At 38.9% G+C, this 23980-nt stretch overlaps 1 protein-coding gene across 1 annotated transcript in view; it reads right to left on the minus strand.

Annotated features, from left to right (window-relative positions):
* CAPN7 (calpain 7) overlaps nt 1-15503 on the minus strand; it is a 38927-nt gene extending 23424 nt beyond the window's left edge. Inside the window, exons 1-6 of the mRNA XM_046652810.1 lie at nt 15144-15503; nt 12253-12361; nt 7633-7790; nt 6396-6463; nt 4296-4496; nt 2647-2733 (exon numbers count right to left, since the gene is read on the minus strand). Of these exons, the coding sequence (XP_046508766.1) occupies nt 2647-2733; nt 4296-4496; nt 6396-6463; nt 7633-7790; nt 12253-12361; nt 15144-15245 (725 nt within the window). The 5' untranslated portion in view covers nt 15246-15503. The remainder of the gene's footprint in view (nt 1-2646; nt 2734-4295; nt 4497-6395; nt 6464-7632; nt 7791-12252; nt 12362-15143) is intronic.
* Between the last annotated feature and the right edge of the window lie 8477 nt (nt 15504-23980).

A 23980-nucleotide genomic window follows, 5' to 3' on the forward strand; every position in this document is an offset into this window, starting at 1 on the left:
AGTGAATTCAGAATTTAAAGACAGCCATCACAAAATTCTAGGGGGAAAAAATAAGACATTCAAATCTATACCCTAATTACTTAGTATTATTAACCTGCCATATGAACCATAATCCAGAATAAATCCAAGATTCCTTCACAGCTGTTTTCTTAAGTCACCACTAAATTACCAAATTCAATGTTTTTTTCTTAGAACTTTAAAGATATTAAAAATATTTATAAATATAATTTTTACTCAATAATGCTTATTTTATGGTTTTAAAAGTAATACAATTCCAAAACAGGAAAAAAATGTTTAAAAATCCATCTTTCTAACCAAAGATTCATAAATTGTGAAGCCTTTTCTTGTCATCTGTTATCCTTGAATTTAAAAATGTTTACTGTTACTTTTTCTTCCGATTATTCTCACCGTAAAATAATCTAGAAAACAAGAAAGAAAAAATCTTGCTAGCGTAAGTTAATTTAGTATTCATTCTTGATTTTTCTCCAAATTTAATTAAGTATTTACTGAGTACCTACTATATGCTAAGCACTGGGGTACAAATTAATCAAAATAGACAGTATCCTTATGAAGCTTCTAATCCAGTGTGGAGGACAGACACTGAACAAGTAAATGTGATTTTGAGTAAGTAAAAGCAAAAAGTAAAATTCTAACTGTGACAAATGCTATGCTTAAATTAAGGGAGTTTGTATGGTATATTTTACTGTTTCAATTATATTGTAAGCATTTTTCCACGTTATTTAATTTCTTGAAAACTTGATTGTAGCTGTATAATATTCTTCTTATGAACATTCTGTTGTATGGGCACTAAAAATATGATTTATCTTAATTTGTTACACAAAAATTGGAACTACAAGTTTACATCTCTACTTGAATATAACCATATAAGAACATATTAGAATAACTGATTTTCACAATTATAATAATATTGAGGATTATCTTTTATATAAATCACATCTATAAATACTTTTTAGAATTGGTTTCCTGAAGTGAAATTACTGGTTAAAGGGGTATAAACATTTTTAAAGTATCCGAAATGTACAGCCTAACTGTGTCATATAATTTAGTATTTAACAAAAAGTTATTTTTCTAACAGTTAACCCTTATTATATAGTGCTTGCAACATAACAAGCACTACTGTAAGTGCTTTGTATTTTACTAACCCATTTACTCACCACATTAACACTATGAGGTAGATTCTATTATTATTTTAAAATCTGAGGCAGTTTTAAAAACTTGCCCAGGGTCACAAGGGATATGAAATTGGTCAGTTTGGCTCTAGAATCTGTGCCTTTAACATCAATGCTATGAAGCTTCTCAAATATAAAAATTTCTTAGATCCCAATCAATAACTAGCATCACACGGTTGCCCTAGTGAAAAAATTAGGTTGAGAACTTAGTGGCTTTGAGACATCTAACTTTCGCCCGTCCAAGAACAGCAAAACGCTCGAAAATGAGAAAGCAGTTCTTCTGTTGTTTATAGAGCCTTTTATATGTTCTGTATATAACAAGCATTCAACTCTGATTTTTCTTCTGATAATAAATATAACATACTCATTGCAGAAATTTTGAAAAATAAAAATATTTTAAAAAGTCAAATCACCCAATTTTGCTACCTAGAGACAACCACTGGAAACATTTTCATATGTATCGTTACATCACTCTTTCTACGTGCCTATAAATATATGAAAGAAAAATAAAATTTGGGTTTATATATATAATTTTCTATCTTTTTTATTATATTGCAAGCATCTTCAAAGACATTTTTAATGGGTAACATAATATTTAACATAATAATATGGATGTGCCATTATTTAATCATTCCCATATTGTTGGATATTTAGTTTAATAATTTTTTGCTGTAAAAAATGCTTCGATTAATGCTCTTATTATATTTATCTTCGACTGAATTTTTATTTCCTTAGGATGACTAGAAACTGGGAGTCCTGAACCAAACAATCATTTTAAGGCTTTTGACATATGCTGCCACTGTCTTGGAAGGCTATGTTAACTAACACCTTCATAATTAGCCCTTTCTTGAATTCTATCTTCTGAGTAAACCATGGTATTGTTATTCTATTCTCTTTTTCCATTCAATTCCTTCACTGACTTGCATTTCTGTTGCAATCCAAACATCAATTTGACAAATATTTACTGAGTATAGCCATGTGCCATGTAACAACGTCTCAATTAACAACGAACTGCACATACGACAGTGGTCCCATAACATCAGTATCGTACAGCCTCCGTGCGTAGAAGGCTATGCCATCTAGGTTTGTGTAAGTACACTCTATAATGTTCTTTTACCGAGGAAATTGCCTAACGACACATTTCTCAGAACGTATCCCCATCGTTAGGCAACACGTAACTGTACTTAGCTTGTGCCAGGTAGTGTGCTAGGCACTATGAGTATAATATCAAGGAAAAGGACATCCATATGTGCTCATTACTAGGCAAATGATAACACAGGTACTCTTGCTATGTTGCCCCACCTCCTTCCCATAGCCGCACCTCTCCTCCAATCAAAATTTTTTAATACAAATTTGAATTTCAAGGCTATGAATTACACCAGACTTCAGAGTATGGAAAAAATGCTGGAAAATTAAAACAATCTTGGAAGTAAAAACTGCAACAGTGGTTACTTACCAGAAAGGCATCGGATAGGCAAAACGTTCTCTCAGATCGATACTCATGAAAGGAACATATTCTATACCATTTATTTTTGATGTTGTCCTATAAAACACAAGAAAAAAATCTAAAGTAAATGTTCAGATCTACCTTAATTACCAATCTTATTTAAACTCTTTAAAATTTGAATGATAAGGTATGATACTATAATAAAGTTAAACTGTCATGTTATATTTGGACAAAATTTTCATAAAATAGTTGAATACCAAAAAATAAAACAATTGCTTACTTTGGATTTTAAAAAACATGACATCTACAATTCTGGAAAGTATGTTCTTCATATTTTCTGGTTATGAGAATATGGAATGCATGGTAGAAGGAGGAAGTATCATAGATGTCAGCTATGGCCTCTTGACAAAGAAAGGTGGTTTGCAGTAGCTTTGCATGTTCTCTTTTTGTTTTGTGTATATGTTTATTTGTATTTATTAATTATTTCCTTCTTTTGTTTCTTTCCCTCATTTTACTTACAAGTAGTTGCAGGGTAACTTCACAATTTAGTTTCTAGGAAACAACATTCAGTGAGACTATCACTGAATTTGAGGACAATTCACAGTCAGCGATGGATACAATGACTGTGTGGATCCTCACCTACAGAGGATGACAACTTCTCACTCATATGAAGGACAGCTGCATTTTGTTAGGTAGAAATACAGAGCTGTTCTGTTGTGGTATGAAATTTCAAATGTGTATAGAAGGGAGCATATGGATGCTGAGTAGCCAAAGGGTTGGACTGTTATTAATTTATTGTCTCTAAGCTCCAAAACCACCTTTCTTTGTCCTGCTTTGTGTTGTGTTGGTTAATATCCAACTTTTCTAGGGAAAACAAGCAAGACTGGTGGGAGTAAAATCAAAATCTTCTGTAGGAAAAGAAAGAAAAATGCCTCAGGCTCAATTTTAGGAAATTAAAAATGAGCAACTACATGACTTGCACAACTCTAAGCAGGCTGGATCTCCTCCAGAGCCCAAGTGAAGAACAGCCACACTGGCTCAGAACACAATCACAAGAATTTCCACATCATTGTTCTTTTGAATTTTTAATTCGAAATCCCAAGGCTGCTTCCAGACACTGAGGCTGCCTTCCCAGACTAGGGGTTAGCAAACGTTTTCTGTAAAGGGCCAGAGAGTATACAGTTCTGGCTTTGCAATGAGGTCTCTGTGACACAGTCTTCCGGGTTGTTTTCTTCTTTACAACCCTTCAAAGAAATGTAAAAACCATTCATAGGTTAAGGCTTCCCTTTGCTGACCTCTGGCCTAGACTGCCGTTTCAAGGTAACTTTCTCTCCCATTAGGTTCCTGGTTACAAGTTGCATAGGTTATGAGTGGTCTGCCATAGCTCTATTTTGCCCCCTAATCTTCAGCGCTCAATTCTCAAGAATGTTATTAGGATTTCAGAAACACATATGTCTACTAGAAATGCTAACACTAAAATATATTAGAACAAATTTTAACTTTTTCAAAAGTTGTGACTTATAACAATTTAGAACTAAGTAACACCAGAACACACTATAACAAAGATGTGAATGAGACTCAGCAAACCTAATGAGAATACAATTACCTGCATTGATTATGTTAATAAAATTGTTACAATGACTCATAAACTGATTTACCTGAGAACTTCTATTTCTTCTGCTGTATATCTCTGTCCTTGTGCATCACATGACTGTGGACTTACAAATGGCTGAGGTCTTTCAAGGAAGGGATTAGTTCCTAGTGGAAAATGTGCCCTCATTGGAGGTGGCTTTGGTTTAATATTTGTTGACTTGATTTTGCATAATGGCTTTGTTAAAGGCTCACTCAATGCTTCAGCTCTATAACAGAGAGAGGTACAGAAAAAAAGGTTCTAGTTTTTCTTCTCACATTTATGCTTTCCAGAAAACACAATTTACTTCAAGAACCAGTCGAGCATTCCTAATGTAAAATTAGTATATAAAATTCTTACATCCTAGTCAACTACTTAAGCTACTCCTAAAGTATTTTTGCAGATATTCTATTGACAACATTAAGTGAGCACTTACTGCATGTCAGATACTATGCAAGGTAAGGAGGATACAAGAATATATAAAACACAATCCCTACTGTTAAGGTGCTCATAGTTTTGTGGGGAAAGAAAGACAACTGCATCGGAAGTGACAGGTGCTAGGACGGGAGGATTACATGTGAGTGAACAGAGAAGATGATATTAATTTAATGACTGGGAAAAGAGGGTGACTCAGGGAAGGGTTTTTGAACTGATGTTTGAGCTGCAGATAAGTCCACCTGGGGAGTGAGGAAACATTCTAAGTAGAGAGAAGAGCATATGCAAATGTGCAGAAGTATGAAACAGCATAGCTGAATTAAAATAATTTCCAAAGAATGGATGGAGCCCCTGTGAATAGTGTAAACGAGAGGCAGGAGGAGATGAGACCAGGGGCAGGGGGTGGACCACAGAAGGCCTCTCATGATATTCAAGGGAATTTTGACTTTGTTCCGTCAAAGGACTAACAAGGTAAAAAATAGAACCTGAGGTCCATAGATGAGCTTTAGGAGTCTGGTGAACACTCTGAAATCATATGCAAAAAAATTTTATGTACATTTTTCCCAGAGAGTGGATTCTCAAAGGAGCTCATGATTAACCCATGTCCCTATGCTTAGGATGCTCTTAGAGAATGCTGAATGGGTTATACACATAGGTAATAAACATCACCTATGATTTTGAATGGTGAAATAAGACAAAATGGAGATGATAACTATGTGTCAAGTGCCCACATGCTCATGCATTTGGACAAACAAACTAAAGGTTAGATGACGGTAATGAAAAGGAGGGATAGTCACACCGCAATAAAAAAAGAAGGGACTGGTGGTGGTACAACAACCAGTCGGACCTTCAAAAAGAGGTAATTTAATTAATTCATGCTATAACTATAAATGTAATTTCTACCCTTTTCCTTTGTCTATAACACTCTTCAAGAGGTCCAATTCTCAAATCTATTCATTCTTTGAACAAATACCTACTGAGCACATACTATATATATGTCTGGCACTCTGCTACGTGCTTGGTTACAGTACTGAACAAGACAGACAAAATTCTCTGCCCTCACAGACCTTACACTGGGGGTTGGGGGTTGGAAGAGACACAGATATTAATAACACGATAAACTGGTAAATTTCATATACCTTAGAAAGTGGTAGAAGTCATGGGAAAGAATATTAGAATACAGTAAGCAGGATAAAAGTACTGGAGGAGATTCCACTTGAAACAGAATGGTTAGGGCAGGCAGTATTGAAAAGCTGACATTTGAACAAACAGTTGAAGGAGCTACACACATTGTATAATTTGGGCTATGTGTATGGCTATAAACCCGCTCATTCGCAATTTCTCTAATTTTAGTTGTAGCTCTGGAAGGCTATGTGGAAGTTCTCTTTGGAAGTTTGATTTTACACAACAAAAGAAAGTCTTCCATTTCAAATATCATAGTCATTTTTGTTTTACATATAATAAAAACTAAATAAAACATTTCTTCACTGATTTGTTATTTCTTGAGTTTAAAGCAGAGAACTACAGAGGAGTAAATTCACTCAGAAGAAGGAGGTATTATCTGCTTTAGCTCTCAGTCGACCTGAGATGGTTTGTTACTACGAACTCTACCACACATTTAGATGAATCTGTCACATTTAAGTAACATAGTACACTGCCATCATGAATAACAACTTGGGTGACCAAAACTCACCTATCTAGTGCCTGTCGAGCCAACTGTTTCAGTTTATTTTGCAGAGTTTTATCAGCAGTTTCAGAAGACTTAAGAGAAAGAGAGAGAGATATTATGAAGCATAATTATTTTTTAATTTGCTTGATCCATAACATTTTAGAAATTTACAATGCAAATTACATTTCTTGAAATGATGAGAGAATAAACAAAGAAGATAGTTTATTTTCATCCGTAAAGGTATCATTTAAAATAGCAGTGAAGGGGCCAGCCTGGTGGTGCAGCGGTTAAGGGCACACGTTCCGCTTCGGCAGCCCAGGGTTCACCAGTTCGGATCCCAGGCGTGGACATGGCACCACTTGGCAAGCCATGCTGTGGTAGGCGTCCCACATGTAAAGTAGAGGAAGATGGGCACAGATGTTAGCTCAGGGCCAGTGTTCCTCAGCAAAAAGAGGAGGATTGGCAGCAGATGTTAGCTCAGGGATAATCTTCCTCAAAAAAAAAAATAATAATAATAGCACTGAAAATTCGTCACTGAGCTAAACTTTAAGACCACATCACGTGCTAACTGGACCACAACTATACGATCACGGTCCCATGGAAGGCTGAGCAGCAGGAACCTCCGAAGACCAGGACTTATCTCTAGTCTCAGGTACCCACAGACACCAGGCTTGATGGTTCCCCTGAACAAAAGACCCCTGGACAAAAAAGCCAGCCTGCTGAACAATACTGAGAACACTACTCACTACCACTTCACCATTTCCTCCTGTCAGATGCACTGCTCTAATGCAGTAGATGACCCTTAAATCTAGCAGTCCTAATGAGAACTTCTTAGGGAGCAGAAGCCACTCAGCATATAGATTTCACATTGCAAATTAGTAAAGCTCTCCCAAACCACCACCTTATTTTTCAGTGAATGAAACAAAAAAAGGGGAAGTTTATTCTAATTTCATAGATTTGTGATGGTGAATTCTTCCTGTAATAAGTTGATTTTAGTTATACAGGTATAAAAAGGTTAAAAAAATAGTACCTGTAATTAAAAAACAATCGCCTAATGATTCAATACTGTCAAATTTTTAACAAAGTCTTAAAATCTGTTATTAATTTTCTACTCTTCATCATCTTTTAATGAGGAGTAGCTTAATTACACTTACAATGATACAATATTTTTTTCTTTAAGGAACCGTTAAGTAAAATTTGCTAGTAAGGGAAGAAATTTCTCAGCATAATCCCACTAAATTTAACTAGTAGCTATACATACGGTTTTCAGACAGAGATCTACAGCTTCTGTATACAATTCTATAGCATCTTCAACATTCCCTTTTTCATCTTCATCAAAAGCTTGTGTAACAAGGAAATGGGCACGTTCTAAATCCAACTGCTGTTTTGATTTCAAAGGATCGGCATTCTTTGACTGAACTAGATAGGAAAAAGCCACATAAAAGAAATATTACCAAAATATATCTATCTATCTATCTATCTCTATCTCCATGGAGCAAAATACTATTTTAATACATTTAAGTCATTCTTTACCAAAATTCTATAATCCTTCATTTAAAAAGCTTAGCAAGGTCAAAAAATCCTTAAAAAAATGACTAAGTCTCCCCTTGTCTTTTCAATCTTAATTTTAAGGCCAAAAAAAATGTCCCTACTTGTTTAACTCTTCACATGATAAACACCAGAGATGAGGAATATCAAAAATGTGTTATTTATTCAAAAAAAGTTTTCCCTGAATTTCTCTCCATGCCAACACTTCCTTCATTTAAAAAATAAAACACAGGAGTTCTCCTCAAATACCACCTCCCTAAAACAAAACAAAAACTTGAAAAATGATAATAAACTCAATTATGTTTTAAGGTAATTAAAAAGAAATTTTTTCAGTACAGATAATAATTGTGTAATACACTAGGGCTTGATGATAAAATTCCTGCTGTTTCTTATTCATCTGGGTCCAGATTAAGGAATCAGATATTTTTACTGTTCCTTAAGTGTTTCTATTTGTTTTTAATATAAAGTATATACCTATAAGGGACTTGTATCAAGAATATACAAAGATTTCTTACAACTCAACAATAAAAAGACAACTCCAATTTAAAAAATGGGTGTAATGATTAATTACATCATCAATTTAACGTCAACTTGACTGAATCACAGGATGCCCAGATTATCTGGCCAAACATGAGTTCTGGGTCCTTCAAAATGGGCGTTTCTGAATGAAGTTAGCATTTCAATTGGCAGTAAAAGCAGACTGCCCTCCTGAACGTGGGTGTGCATCATCTAATCCATTGAGGGATGAAGAGAACAAACAGGCAGAGGGAGGGAGAATTTGCCCTCTCTGCCTAGCTGCTTCAGCTGGGACACTGGTCTTTTCCTGCCCTCAAGACTGGGTCTTGCACCAGCTAGCCTGGTTCTCAGGCCTTTGGACTTGGACTGAACTACAATACTGGCTTTCCTGTGTCTCCAGCTTGCAGATGGCAGTTAATAAGATGTCTTAGCCCCTATAATCACATGAGCCAATTCCTCATAACAAATTTATTTACATACATCCTATTGGTTCTGTTTCTCTGGAGAACCCTGACTTATACAATGGACAAAGGATCTGTATAGCCACTCCTCCAAAGAAGATATTTAAATGGTCAACTGACACCTGAAAAGATGCTCAACAGCAGTAGCCAGCAGGGAAATGCATATCAAAACCACAAGATGCCACTTTACACCCACTAGAATGGCTAAAATCAAAAAGACAGAAAATAATAAGTGTTGATAAAGATATGAAGAAAATGGAAGCCTCACACATTGCTGGTGGAATTGTAAAATGGTGTAGCCACTTTGGAAAACAGTTTAGCAGGTCCTCAAGAAGTTAGACATGAAGCTACCATATGACTCAGCAACTCCACTCCTGGGTATATATGGAAAAGAACTAAGAAACGTATATCCACACAAAAATGTATACACAAATGTTCTTAGCATTATGCGTAACATCCACATGTGAAAACAAGCCAATGTCCATCAACTGATGAACGGATAAACAAAATGTGGTATATTGATACAATAGTATATTATTTAGTCATAAAAAAGAATGAAGTACTGAGACATGCTCCAACACGGATAAATCTTGATAACATTATGCTAAATGAAAGAAGCCAGAAAAAAAAGGCCACATACTGGATTATTCCACTTGCACGAAACGCACAGGAAAGGCAAATTCATGGAGACAGAAAATAGATTAGTGGTAGCTAGAGGCTAGGAGAGGGGAGGAATGTGCAGTGACTGCTCTTTTGGGATGATAAAAATGTCCTAAAGTTAGATAGTGGTGATGATTGCACAACTCTGGGAATATACTAAAAACCACTGAATTATATACCTTAAAAAGGTGAATTTTATGGTATGTGAATTATATCTCAATAAAGATATTATTTAAAAAAAAAAAAAAGCTTTATATTTGTTTGTCTCTTAAAAGTATGTGGTGATCAGGCTGGCCCGGTGGCTCAGCGGTTAAGTTTACATGTTCTGCTTCGGCGGCCCGGGGTTCACTGGTTCGGATCTCGGGTGTGGACCTACGTACCGCTTGTCAAGCCATGCTGTGGTAGGAAGATGGGCACAGATGTTAGCTCAGGGCCAATGCTCCTCAGAAAAAAGAGGAGGATTGGCAGCAGATGTTAGCTCAGGGCTAATCTTCCTCAAAAAAAAAAAAGTATGTGGTTATCTTTTTAAAACTTTAACCCTCAGGACTATCTGTCTGAAGTACGTACTAATCCCATTTATAAAATGAAGATACCAAAGCTCAAAAACGTTAAAATATCTAGCCCAGGGTTTCACAGCCTTGGCACTAGTCATGCTTTGCATAACGATGTTTCAGTCAATGATGGACCACATATACAGCAGTGATCCCATAAGATTAGGATCATGTAGTCTTGGTGTTTAGTAGGTTATACCATCTAGGTTTGTGTAAGTACACTCTATGATGGTCACACAATGACGAAATCACCTGATGATGCATTTCTCAGAATATATCCCTGTCATTAAGTGATGCCATGACTGTACTGACAATTTTGGCTGGATAATTCTTTGCTGTGGATTGTCCTATGCATTGTAGGGTTTTTAGCAATAGCCCTGACCTCTATGCAACTAGATGCCAGCAGAATACTCCTCCCCTCCCCCAAGGGTAAAAACCAAAAATCCCTCCAGACATTGCCAAACGCCTCCCTAGGTGCAAAATCGCTCCCAGTTGAGAATGACCAACCTAGCCTAAGGTTTAAAAGCTGTAAGCGAAGGGTAGGAACTCAACCTAGATCTTTTGATTCCAAGCCCTGAGCTCCTTATACTAGACTGGTGAATTTCAACCTGTGGTACCTTTCCCCATCCAAAAGTCAACTCACCTCTCAAAAGTCTCTTGACTGTCAGCAGACTCTGTTTTAAAAACTGGGGTTCTGAACAAGGTTTTTAATTGAAAAAATTCCTCTGCTTAAAACAATAATTATGGAAACTATTTAATTCTCTACAGATTACACTCCAGTTTTTGAACAAAATAGGTCAAAAAGCTGGCAAAATAAAGTATGCTATACTTTAAAAATCTTTTGAACTTTACTTCTGTTTCACTGGCAAGTCTTTATTCTTCAAGAGATTAGGGCTGTCTCATTCTGTGCCTGAATATCACATTTATAAATTTAAGAACTTCATTTACTTGGCTGGGAAAATGAAGCTCCTCTGAATTACACATATTTTGAATACATGGATTAGTATAACTTTGTATTGAGTGAGATCCTGATACACAGGCAGTGCATTTTTCAATGCATGCAATACTTCTCCTACTTAAAAGATAACTTTATTTGAAAACACTATTTCTGAAACAAGCTTTCTCATTATCGGCAATTGAATTTAAGGACTTCATTTACTTAGCTGGGAAAATGAGGTTCCTGTGAATGACATGGTACTTTGAATATATGAATCAGTATAACTCTGGATTAAGTAAGGCCCTGATACACAGGCAGTCCCTTTTCAATACATGCAATTTCTGGGCACTGTCTTAAACCAAACTACCTTGTCTTTAAGAGGACCGTCATAATAAGAAATTCAATGATCAAATCTTTATCCTAAAGGTGCGCTTATGACTGCTCGTATCAATTTAGAATGAGTGTGGAAAGTAGCACAAAGTCCATTAGGCAATGCTGAACAAAGATTCCTCTAAGCTGCTTGTAAAAGAGCCCTTAGTGAGATTCCTCAAACAAAATGTCAATAGGTAACCATTTTCTTTTCTACACACCTGAACAGATTTTGACAGGAACCACTTACCTCTAACTAAGAAAACTGTGACCATTAAGCCTGTGTGTACTTGTTTCATAGCATCTGCCATGCTGTTTACAAAAATAAATACAAGTTGTTCCAGGTCTCTGCTTACATGTTGCTTTTCCAAGATATGGTTTAAAAACAGAGGTTAGCTAAAGTCTTGAGGCTGAGGGTACCGATATAGAAAAGACCACAGACCTACTGTCAAAGTCATTAAACACTGAAGAGGAGTAGAAATTTCACCTTAACATCAGGAGAGGGCATGTGACAGACATTTCAAAAGAAGACTTTAACAGGGTCTTAATCCTGACTTTGCCATGATACACTGTTTGAATGTAGATAATCCACGATGTCTGGACCTCTGGGAAGTTAGCAGAGTGCACTATATTATCTCTAAGGTTCCTCTTCACAGATCTATCAGTTATTTTCACATTATGACTTTTAAAGACATGATTATCAAAGAGGCATGAGCAGCAAGAAAGTGAGGATTGAGATCCAAGATGAACACAAAAAGAAAAGGGAAACATAGGGGGAAAAGTAAGATGCGGAGAGAAGATAAAAAATGTGGTGACAAGTTCAGTAGTCCTTTACTAACCTGCTGAATGTAAAGCCTGGACTCTCTCCAGATACTCATTTATTTTTTCTTGGATATGTTCTAGGCTTGATCCAGCCATCTCAGCATAAATTAAGGCCTGTGCAGCTTCCTAGAAATAAAAAAGAATTCAAAGAAATCTAATAGGTGAATTACAATTTGAATTTTCTTGACCACTTTCTAACTCACTACTGGTTTCTACGAATGACAAAACAAGAACATCTTTAAGATATCAGTAATTTTCTCACAAAAATGCATGAGTTATATAATCCTCCAATACCTTTTCTTCAGTTTTCAATGCTTTCAATTTTCTCATACTGTTGAAAATTTACAAACTCAAATAGGAGGGACCGATTATAAGTATTTTCTTAGAGTAGCTGTGGTTTATATGTTTTCTGTTTTCTTTATGCAATAGGTCAGATTTAAAATTATACACTTTAAAAAGGTGAATTGAACCTTAAAAGTATTAGAACAGATAATAATAACCAATAAAATTACATGTCGAGGACGGATTACAAGAAGTTATAATGGTTAAATGTCTCCCAGCGGGAAAAAAAATCTTTTTCTCCACAGAAAATATTGTCACAAGGTGACACAGATTTCAGTCCTATGAAATCAACTTGTTTTAATTAAGAAAACCTGGATTTATCTTCCAGTTATTCTCTAAGTTCCACAGCCAGTTGTGCTGTGGCTGGTGAGGAAAGCTCCAATCTCATCACCATTCCAGGGAGGTACCAACGCTACCACCGAGAAGGACCACAGAGATTTCTCCAAGTAACACCACCTTCTCTGTGGTAACCCAAGCATGTGCACTTCTTGGAGCCTCATGCCTAACTGTGTGGATCCAAAGATGCCCTCTTTTGAGCACTGCTTTTTGAATCCAGTTATTGGAGCAGCTGTTGTTTCACTAAACTTAAAATCAAATTCATTTGGGGGCCGGCCCGGCGGCACAGTGGTTAAGTTCACACGTTCAGCTTCGGCAACCCGGGGTTCGCCGGTTCGGATCCCAGGTTGGGACATGGCACCGCTTGGCAAGCCACACTGTGGTAGGCGTCCCACATAGAAAGTAAAGGAAGATGGGCACGGATGTTAGCTCAGGGCCAGTCTTCCTCCCCCCGCTCCAAAAAAAATCAAATCCATTTGATCCAAATGGAAATTCAGTCTAAAGGCTGTGGGGACAGAAAAGACAAGATTTCCTCACATTCTGTAACTCAGATATTTCAGGGGAGGAAAATATAACTTTACATGTAAACATTACATATTTTATCTTCCGTACCATCATTACCTAAATACATTAATAGCCACGTTTAACTTCAGTAAACTGATGTAACATACATGTGCATAAATACATATTTTACCCCTTCAGTTATCTTTTGTGTAAATATCGATTTTCAAATAATCATCCTGCTTAAAAGAAATAAAGCCAATTTTTAAAATTGCTGATATCAATTTTACTTTACACATTTCATTTACATTTGAAAGTGACTAACAATTAAGGAATCTCTTATAGAACAGTACCAAGACAGAAAACACTAAATATCTGATAAAGTTTATACAGATCTAAATAGTTCCTAGAAATAAATAAGTAAATAGTAAATAGAAAGTAATAAATAAAAATAGCAAATAGAAGGACTTTTCTTTCTGAAGGATAAAAAAATTCTTCATAATGACATGCATGTAATCCTATAGCAAAACAAGAGGCACTGCCTAGCATTTTCTTTTGCTTTAGAAAAAGCTATTTTATACAGCACTACTTTAACCCATGAATATTTATCGGTTACTTCACAAAAGCAAAACACAGAATTTCACTTTTAAAGAAAGACCACCTTCAGGAAATTGCCCCAAAAAAGTGCAAAAGGAAAGATTCTGAAACACACCAAGTCTAAATATAGATTATAAAATGAAGGCAATAAAATATTAATTGGAGACAAGCAAACTACATATACTAATAGCACATACGTTTATGGGAAAAAATTACTACTACTGTTATTATCAGTCTGACATTCTTTCTAAAAGAAAAGGTGACACTATCATGAGGCTACAGCTACCTCCACAAGGAAGCAGAGGGCACAGCTGGAGCTCGAGGGGTGTGTTTGCAAGTCCTCGGGACTGGACAGCAGAGGGTGGACTGCGCAAGCTCAAACTCTTGAATAATTCTGCCCCCAGGAATTTATCCAAAAGAAATAGCAAAGAAATGTGTAAAGCATTAGTTATAAGGATACTAATCGCACCACGATTTATGATGCTGAAAGGTCAGAATAAACCTAAATAGCCAATAGAGTTTAAAAATAAGTCAAGGGACATCCACATAATGGAATAGGATGCCTCTACTGTTAATAAGATATTATAGAAGTAAACAACGATTTCTTAAACGTTCAAATGAAAATAACAGGTTAAAAATGGTGTAAACAGTACGATCCAAGTTGGTTTTTTAAAAAAAGGTGTGTACACACAAATGCGTAGAAAAACAAGCACAAAGATATACATGAGAAGTTAGGATAAGAGACGTTTCATTCTTTTTTAATCTACTTTCTAACTTATTTTCTTCAACGAACATGCCTTATTTTAATGTATATCAGAGACTACGTCCCAGGAGCCATAAATCAGAGCCAAGTGACAGAACTAGCTGGCTGTTCGGCGACCCCTACCTAACTAGCGCCGCCCGAGGCAGCTCAACGGCGGGCGTCCGCGGCCGAGACCCCAACCAGACGCTTGGAGCTCCCGAGCGCGGCAGGCGCCGGGGGCGTGCGACGGGGCTGGCCCCTGCGGCCGGGGTCTCCGCCCCCTGGAAAGGAGAGCAAGAGGAGGGAGAGCGAAGCCAAGCGGGCCCGGTCCCCTCGGCCCCTGACCCCCGCGCCTTGACCTCTCGAGGCAGCCGCGGTCCCCGGCCCTACCTTGTAGTAAAACACCGCCTCGGAGTAGCGACCTTCGTGGTCGCGCTGCACCGCCAGCCGGGCGAACTGCACGGCGTCCCGCTCGAGCGCCGTCGCGTCCATGGCGCCGAGGCCCCGCGCCGGGGAAGGGAGCGAGGCCCTGACTCAGGAAGGCTCCTCGCCGACCGCGGTGCGCCTGGGGGTCTGGGACGAGGACTCGGGAGCGCCCCGCGAGAGGAGCAGCCAAGTTTACTTTCGGCGGCTGAGCCAGGAACGCGGGCCTTCCCGGCTTGGGATCGCCGTGACGCCGCGCCCCCTCAGCACCGCTCTCGCTCCCAGCCAGCCGGCCGCTTCACTTCGCAGCCACCGCATCCCCAGCCCCGCCCACCGGCCGCACTGCGCAGGCGCAGCCTGGCCCTCAGGGGTGTCTCTGGATCTGGGGCGGTCAAGGCCAGGCTCGCGGGAGTACGCGGGTGGTGGGCGGGGCCCGGCCTGCTGCGTGCCGGCGCGCACGTGACCGCCACGGCGCCCGGGATTGGGCAGGTGAAAGCAGCACCCCGTCAGAGCGGCGGACGTCTCCGCCGTGGGCGCGGAGGTGGCAAGGTGTTTGGAAGCTGTTGCTACAACACTTGGCAAGAGGCACGCATGCGCGTTACTGATGCTGCGCTTCGACAAAGTGTAAGGGGAGGACGTGAAGAGCGCTTTCCAGCATCATCTTTACTGATTTTAAAACATAAAGGAAGAAAAATAGGCCATAGGATTCTTTTGAGATACTCTTTTATAACGTTTATTTTCCACAAACTCAACCATTACCCTATATAGTTCCCCTAGTGTTTGGTATTGGTTGAATTGTCAACAAACAAGGTCATATATTTTCACTTGTACTTATGCTTAGGTTAACTTAATGCCATTGTAATTACTTAATAACATTATATGATTAATAATTAATCATGTTAACATATGATTAATGTCTTTCTCCCTTAAAAGTCTGAATTCAGCAATACTAAAAATGAACGAGATGCCGCAATATGGATGAAACTCAAAATTCAAGCTGAGTCAAAGAAACAGGACACAAAAGTACATACTGCCTGATTTCGTTTATAAGAAACACCAGGAAAGACAAATATAATAATTAATGTTAGAAATCATCAATGGTTGGGAAGGGATACAAGGGAACCCTTTGGGGTGACGGAAATGTTTTATATCTTGGTGGTGGTGGTGCCAAAATGTGTACGTTTGTCAAAACTCATCAAACTGTACCTTTTAAGTGTGTGCTTTTAATTTTTTCTTAATTGTAGCTTCATAAAAAGATTTTTTTACTCAGTTGGCCTGCAGTTTAAATGACTCTCATTTCTTAATTTAACTGTTTCTTCACATTTAGTAAAGTTAATAATAATAACTATCTCGGTGGTCTGTGGTAAAGAATTTGACTCTGCCTGGTACAAAGGTGGTTCTCATGGTTAGCTACTACAGTTTTGTGGCTTGTCAACAAGCAAGAGGCATAAACTTCAAGAGAAGCAAAAAGGGCTCTCAAGGATTGCAATTCGGGAGACAGATTTGAGTAGAAACCCAAATGTGCTCCCATTACAGGAGAGAGGCTCAGGGTTTTTATGAGGAAGAAGGAGGAAGATGAGGTAAGTTGCAATAAGGAAGAGTTGATTGGTGCTAGTTGAGGTAAGGCTGGGTTTGCTTTTCATAGATTGGCTTGAGATTTGGTCATCAGGTAAAAGGCTAGATTTGTACTTGCTATCAGCTAAGTCCAGTTTTATCAGCCCTTACAAACAGGTTATTCTTGTCCTTACTGACTTCTTGGAATGTTGGCAGTTTGGTCCAGTTTGGAAGATAGAGGAAACAAGACGTGCAAAGCGATTCCTCTGAAATGGCTGCTCTGGCTCTATTTGGATATAGCTCCACTCATATCGTCTTTCACAAATTGAAGCAGCGATGGTTTCTGTCATTACCAATTTTACCCCAGTATCGAACACAAGCCTTGGTCCAGAGCAGATGCTCAACCAGTATTTTTAAAATGTGAATGAGTGAACTCCCCTACTAAATATTTTCAATGTGCCCTCCCCCATCTCAATTCTGAAGAATGAAATATAAATTCCTTAGCACGGAGTACAAGGTCCTTCAGAACATGAGCTCTGGCCATGTTTCCAAGGTGTTTGCGGTCACTGTCTTGCACAAACTTGGTCCAAGCTACAGCAGATGAAGGTGGTTTTACTCACTCATAAGAGGACCTGCGTCTAACGGTCCTCCTTTCATCACAGCTTACAGACTTCCCAGTCCATCTTGAAGGAAGCCTTTTCTAGCACTCCTAAGTAGTTGTGATCCCTCCCTGTCCTTATTCATTTATTTCCTATACATTTAATCCGATTTCCTATTCATTTATTCAATGAGCACTGAATGCTTGCTTTGTGCCAGGCACACATTGAAGACACAGAGACGAGAAAGTGAGATAAGGCAGGGTTAAAACAAATTGAAGCTTCAAAATATCAATAATCTTAACAAAATTGAGTCTTCCAATCCATGAACACATAAACTCTGCATTTGTTCAGGTCTTCTTCAGTCTATCTCAGCAGAGTTTCATAGTGCACAGGTCTTGCACATCTTTTGACAAATTTATCTCTAAGCATTTCATATTTTTGGTGCTATTGTAAATGGTATTGTTTATCTAGTTTCAATTTCCAATTTTTTTTGTTAGTATATACGGAATAGAGTTGATAATTACATAGTGACATTGTATTCTGCAATCATGAATTATCCAGAAAATCTCGAGAGTTTGGTGGTGGAGCCTCCTGACAGCTGTCTCTGTGGAATGTCTGCCAGGAAGTCCAATAGCACCTCCACCTTGGGCCTGGTCTGTGACATTTACCACAGTAGAATTTGTCCAATGTTAAGGACTCAGAGCTGCTTGGTCACAATGCCCTCATCCTGCAGAATGGGAGCACTCCCCCACCCCCAGATGTCTAGGAGAGACCAGAGAAGGGTGAGCTTGAGAAGACACCAGTCAGCACTCACACCCCTGCTCAGGAAGCCCCACGCTGTTGATTGTTGAATTTCTTGGCTCCCTTCCTGCACACGGCTTCATAGTCAGAGCAGCAAGGCATACTTCTGAAATTCAGGCTTGCCAGGGGCTTTGGAGGTTGCACTGCTCCGGGATGCAATAGGTGGAAGAGATTATCACTGTTACTATTGCTATTAGATTAAAAGTAGTAGTAGTATTACTTTTTAAAGGTGCCAGCCCGGTAACAGTAATTTATTACTTCAGTCAACAAATATTAAGAATTCTGTTGGCCAGACACTGGGGATTAAAACAAAATGACCAAAACAGCTCACACTGTAGTGAGTAGGACATGCGTAAGCCCACAGTTCAAACATCACTTGATAATTGCTAAGAGGAGGTAAGTCAGGGCTGGGAGGGCCAGAGGAGCAGCCTCTAAATCAGCCTGGAGAGTCTCGCCCCGTGTCCCAGAGGCAGGGATGCTTGAGTTGAGTCCCAAAGGCAGCATGAGAGCAAAGCAGAGAGGAAGAGAGGGATGTTTCAGGCTCAACTAGAGGCAGGAGTATCGAGCCCAGTGTACTGGGAGGATAGGATTCACTGGGTCTGCCTGTGGGGAAGTGGTGGGAAGAGACTTTAGAGCAGTGCTTCTCATATTTTGGCTGAATCTGGATCATCTGGGTTGGGTGCTGCTCATACTCGGAGCTTGGCTCCACCTCCAGGCCCTCTGATTCAGTATCTCTGGGGAGGGGCTGGACGGAGGGGTATGGGGAGGGCTCAAATTTGCATTTCTGACAGGTTTCCAGGTGATGCTGATGCTGCTGGTGCAGAAACCACAATTGAGAACCACTGCTCTAGACTAAAAGCAAGGCATGAGAAGCTCGAGGCCTGTTCCCAGTCAAGACTCTTGACCATGGTTCCAGGGCCTTGAACTTCCAGCGCTGCGGGGGAGTGTGCCTTATGCTAATGATGCCAAGCCTGGTGAGTTGAGTTCCTTCCATGAGGTCCCATCTCTGCTGTGTGTGTCCATGTTCTCCAAGTGTCCTTCCTTCCTAATTGCTTCCTCTGTGACCCTTCAGGCTACTTTGCTTTTCATCCTGCAATGTATCTGAACATTCCTTTTCCGGGTTTCACCGTCTCACCTGTCTTGTAAGGAGACAAAGCTTTTATGCGTTATCTGGGTGCAGGTGGATAACCCTGAGGTGCTCTCACATTCCTTCTAGACTCCATCCTGATGTCCCAGTCCCTGACTTCTTACAGAATCTGTCAACTTTCAGTGACCTCCTTCCCTTCCCATGTAATGGGAAAGTGGAGTAATTTCCCTACCCACAAACACCACCCAGTAACTTCCCACATGGGAACAGCAAAAACAATCATTGCTTCTTGGCTGCTTCTTATAGCTGCTCGTTAGTATGATCAGGGACCAGTTTTTCAAATCGTTGACAGATTGACTAGAACTAGAAACTGAGAACATAAGATTCTGGGGAAAAATACTGTACAATATGAGCTTTATTTTCCAAAAGATATAATTGTTTTGGCCCATTTGAAATATGAGGTTTAACCATACAAAACTGCCATTTTTGTAGGTAAAAAATAGTCAAATATTTGCTGCAATCTGCAATTTCCTATGGCTCAACCTAATTATACATATATATCCTAAATATATATATCCAAAAATGTATATCTCCCAATTATATCTATAGATTCTAATTATATATATCCTAAATTAAATATATATTATAGTGATATACATATCTTAATACATCTTATTTTATAGAAGTTCCCTAACTATAAATAAATAAATTATATATTATTAATATTAATAGACTATATATGTGATTATGTATCAATTATATATAATAGGTTATTTTATATATAGCTTAATTATATATCCTTATTAAATATATACCTAAAATTAGAATATATATACATACACACACTTAGGAGATATATAAATGTAAAATTGGAATGTGTATATATATCATGTATACACATGTAGTTGTCTTAATTCTTTCTATATATCCTAATTTTAAAATATATCCTAGCTATATATACATATCTTCATTTTATTATACATGCTCTAATTTGCATATATCTAATATACAAATTTTATAATCCTAATTTTATATATCTTCTAAATTTATATACCTCCTAACGTTACACACATCCTGATTACATATACACACTCAAGCGGTCTTGAATTTAAAGTTTGGCAAGTAATAAATATCGAGAAAGAGCTTGTTTGGACACAGGAGTGTGTTGCTGTTGGTCCATCGTAGTGGCCACCTCACCAAAAAAATAAAAAACCAAACCAAACCAAAACGGGTTCGTGGGACAATTCATCCTGTTTACTGCAAAGCATCACCAGCCACGCTGGATTTATGAGAATTTCTGAGAGCACACTGCCACCTTGTGTTTCCCTGTAGCACTGCAGCTGGATATGGTAATATGCATAGTCACATGTTACCCCGCAAGTGCTTATGGTTGCTAATTTATTCTTTCAACAAACATTTATTTAAAACACCTACCATGATTCCTGAAGAGTGCAATGATTCCCAGACCCAAGCCTCTCTGGGTCTCTGTGGTGCTAACAGTGCCATCCCTGAGACAAGGAATGGAAACAGAAGTAGGCTGAGAATGGGAAAGTGAGTTGGAGTGTCAGTGTCCCACCAAGCAGATGCTCAGTTCTACACAGTCCAAGGGAGTATGGGTCCAGTAATTCTTTTTTTTTTGGTGAAGAAGATTGGGCCTGAGCTAACATCTGCTGCCAATCTTCCTCTTTTTTTGCTTGAGGAACATTGTTGCCAAGCTAACATCTGTGCCAATCCTCCTCTATTTTGTATGTGGGACATTGCCACAGCTTGATGAGGAGTGTGTAGGTCTGCATCTGGGATCTGAACCTGTGAACCTCAGGCTGCTGAGGTGGAGCACTTGAACTTAACCACTATGCCACTGGGCCAGCCCCCCACTATCTTTTTCTTTTGATCAAGAGAAGCCAGAAATTCAAATTTTGGTATGAAAATACATGATTTTTAAAAAACACGAATTCAAATGTTTTTCTGAATGCTATGAGCCAACAGTGCACATCTGCAGGCCCACAGCCTGACATTTTGATCCTCTGGTTTGTGCTTTATTTCTTTTCATCCTTTTAGAGAGATCTCAGGAAGGAGGGTTACCGCTGACACCTCTGGACGCAATGGTGTGTGAAAACAGGAACAGCCCTCCTCTCACAGGGTGTTTGGTTTAGTGAGGGACACAGACAGCAATAAAACAAAATCCATTAGTGAATGAATAGTTACAAATGGAGATGAGGAAGCCAAAGGTAATCAACTCCATTCCGCAAGAGCTTATGAAAAGGAAACAGATCTTAGCGAGCGGTCAGCAGACTTCCCTCCAGATAGAGGGATCTGCTTGTCCAGTGGCCCTGTGACAAGACTGAGCAAGGAACAGGGGAAGGCCAGTGTGGCTGGAGCAGAGAGAGGGAGAAGGATAAAATGCACAAAGAGGCTAGGGAGTGGAGGTCAGGCACCAGACCATGGGGGGCCTCATGTTAAGATCTGGACTCTATTTTAACCCTCAGTGCACCATTATGAACCACTAGACCCAATTTCAGTTCCTGAGTTGCTTTTAGAGGAGTTCTATTTATTTGTAGGAATTGATCTTTCAATTATTTTATTCTTTATTAAAGGTATTCCAAAGAACCAAGAGAAAATTTACATTAAAAAGCATATATATATAAAATAAAACTCATTGTATTTAGCAATTACCAGGTGGGTCCATCAGATCCTTTTAGATTGAAGCTACATTTTAGCATCTAAGCAAACTGTGGGGATCTTTCCCTATGTGTTGACATATTTTGCTATTTTATCATTCTAGGAATTATTTCATCATTACTCAATAATTCCAATCTATGCTTAAAAAATACTAAGATAACAGGAAAACAAAAGAAACAGAATGCCTAAATTGATAACGTAATAATGAAATAAATCATGATTTTTCTCGTTGCATTGCCCAAGGTATTGTATCATTTCTCAAAATGGTGTAAAAGAAGTCTGGAGAAAACATCTTTATAGGGCAGTTTTAGTTTTTTTCTATTATTAAGCTTTTTATTTGAGATAATTGTAAATTAACATGCTGTTGTAAGAAATAATACAGAGAGTTCCTATGTGCCCTTTACCCAGTTTCTGCCAATGGTAATATCTTGCACATCTATATTACAATATTATGACCAGGAAATTCACATTGTAACAATCCATAAATCTTATGCTTTTAGTTTTCATTGAACAAAGTAGAAAATTCAGAATTTTTCATTTCCATTGTAATAGCAAAGACAAGCAAATTGACAGAGAAAATCATTTCGTAATTTTTGTTACCACTTTCTACGCTTGCAAACCTTGAGCACTCTGCCTAATATCTCTAAGCCTCAATTTTCTCATCTATAATGGGATAAATGGGCCAACATAAATGGGCAGTGGTGGTGGGGAAATTAGTACCAACCTCATAAGGCTTTTGGAAGATTGAATAAGAGAATGCCTGGAAAGCCTTTAGCGCAGTGCCTGGCATATATGTGGTATTTGACAAAGTTATGTCCTGTGACACTGGACTGTGCTCTTTACTTTTCTGGTTGTTTGGGGGATGACCTGTCAGTGCAGGGGCAGAAGGTGTTGTCCCAGGACATTCTTGCCTCTGAGTTGCTTGGAATTCCGCTTCCTGGAGACTGGTCACCTTGAGGAAACAGGAGCAACCACAGCATCATCTGAAAAGCTCCTCTGTTAACAGGCAATGCGAGTGTTTATCGGGTTCTTCTCTTACAGTCTATGAGTGCAGGTCCACAAGCCTTTATCACATCCTTGGAGGCAGATGTGTTTCAGAATTTGGAACTCACAGAAAACAACTCCCTGAAAGTAGGACTGAGTCCTGATAAGGAACTGGAAGCATACACCCAGATTCTGGATTTCAGAATTAGTATGGACCATTGCTGTGTGGCTCCCTTCCCCACCCCCTTTTGAATAGAGTTTTCTGTAGTGACCATCCTATACCTTATCTTAGGTCTTATCATGGTATGTTGGGTGTATGTGTGGTGGGGGGAGGAAGCAGACTACTTGTCTCTTTAATTAAATCTCCAATCAAAAGGAGTGATGTGAAAGGAGCTGCATCCAATGAATTGCACCCGAGCCCTCTTAGCCACACCTGAACCTGATAGAGATGACAAGATCAAGCTGATGTCGTAATGGTTTGAGACAGCTCACTCATGTGGACCAGTTTCGTCCGTACCTTCTAGCAAGTTTCTCTGCCACCCAGGAGGGGGCCTCTCCCTCCAATAAGTTGCTCTGGTAGGATGGGTATCCCTGTGGCAAGCACATCCTCTGCAAAGAGACCTGAATCTCACCCTCCAGGGCCCGTGACCCTTGCCTAAGTTTCTCTTTCCTTCCTTGCTCACTTTCTCTCAGTGGTAGCTGCTTTCTGCACTTGCTGCTTCTGTAGGACTGAGAATGCTTAAAAAATATATATCCCTTTTAGTAGTTGACTACCTTTTGTTAAAAACAAGACAACAGGCTGAAAATGAACTCACTTATGCTAAACCCCAAGTCACCAAACCAAGACTTAACCACAGTTTTGGCCTCTTCCAGAAATGGAATCTTAACCTGGTCGAGGTGGAATTCCCTGATCAGTGCTAGTGAGGTCATCGGCTTGATAGACCCCTGCCATCCCCTAAAGGAAGCTGACCTTGCCACAACCAATCCACTTTTTTACCTCCTTCTTCCCACTCCCTTCTGCCTATAAAAGTGTTTCATTTCATACAGCTCCTCAGAGCTCCTCAGTATCTGCTAGATTGGATGCTGCCCAATTGAATTGT

Source organism: Equus quagga, chromosome 1, assembly GCF_021613505.1.
Source record: "Equus quagga isolate Etosha38 chromosome 1, UCLA_HA_Equagga_1.0, whole genome shotgun sequence".
Taxonomy (NCBI): Eukaryota; Metazoa; Chordata; class Mammalia; order Perissodactyla; family Equidae; genus Equus; species Equus quagga.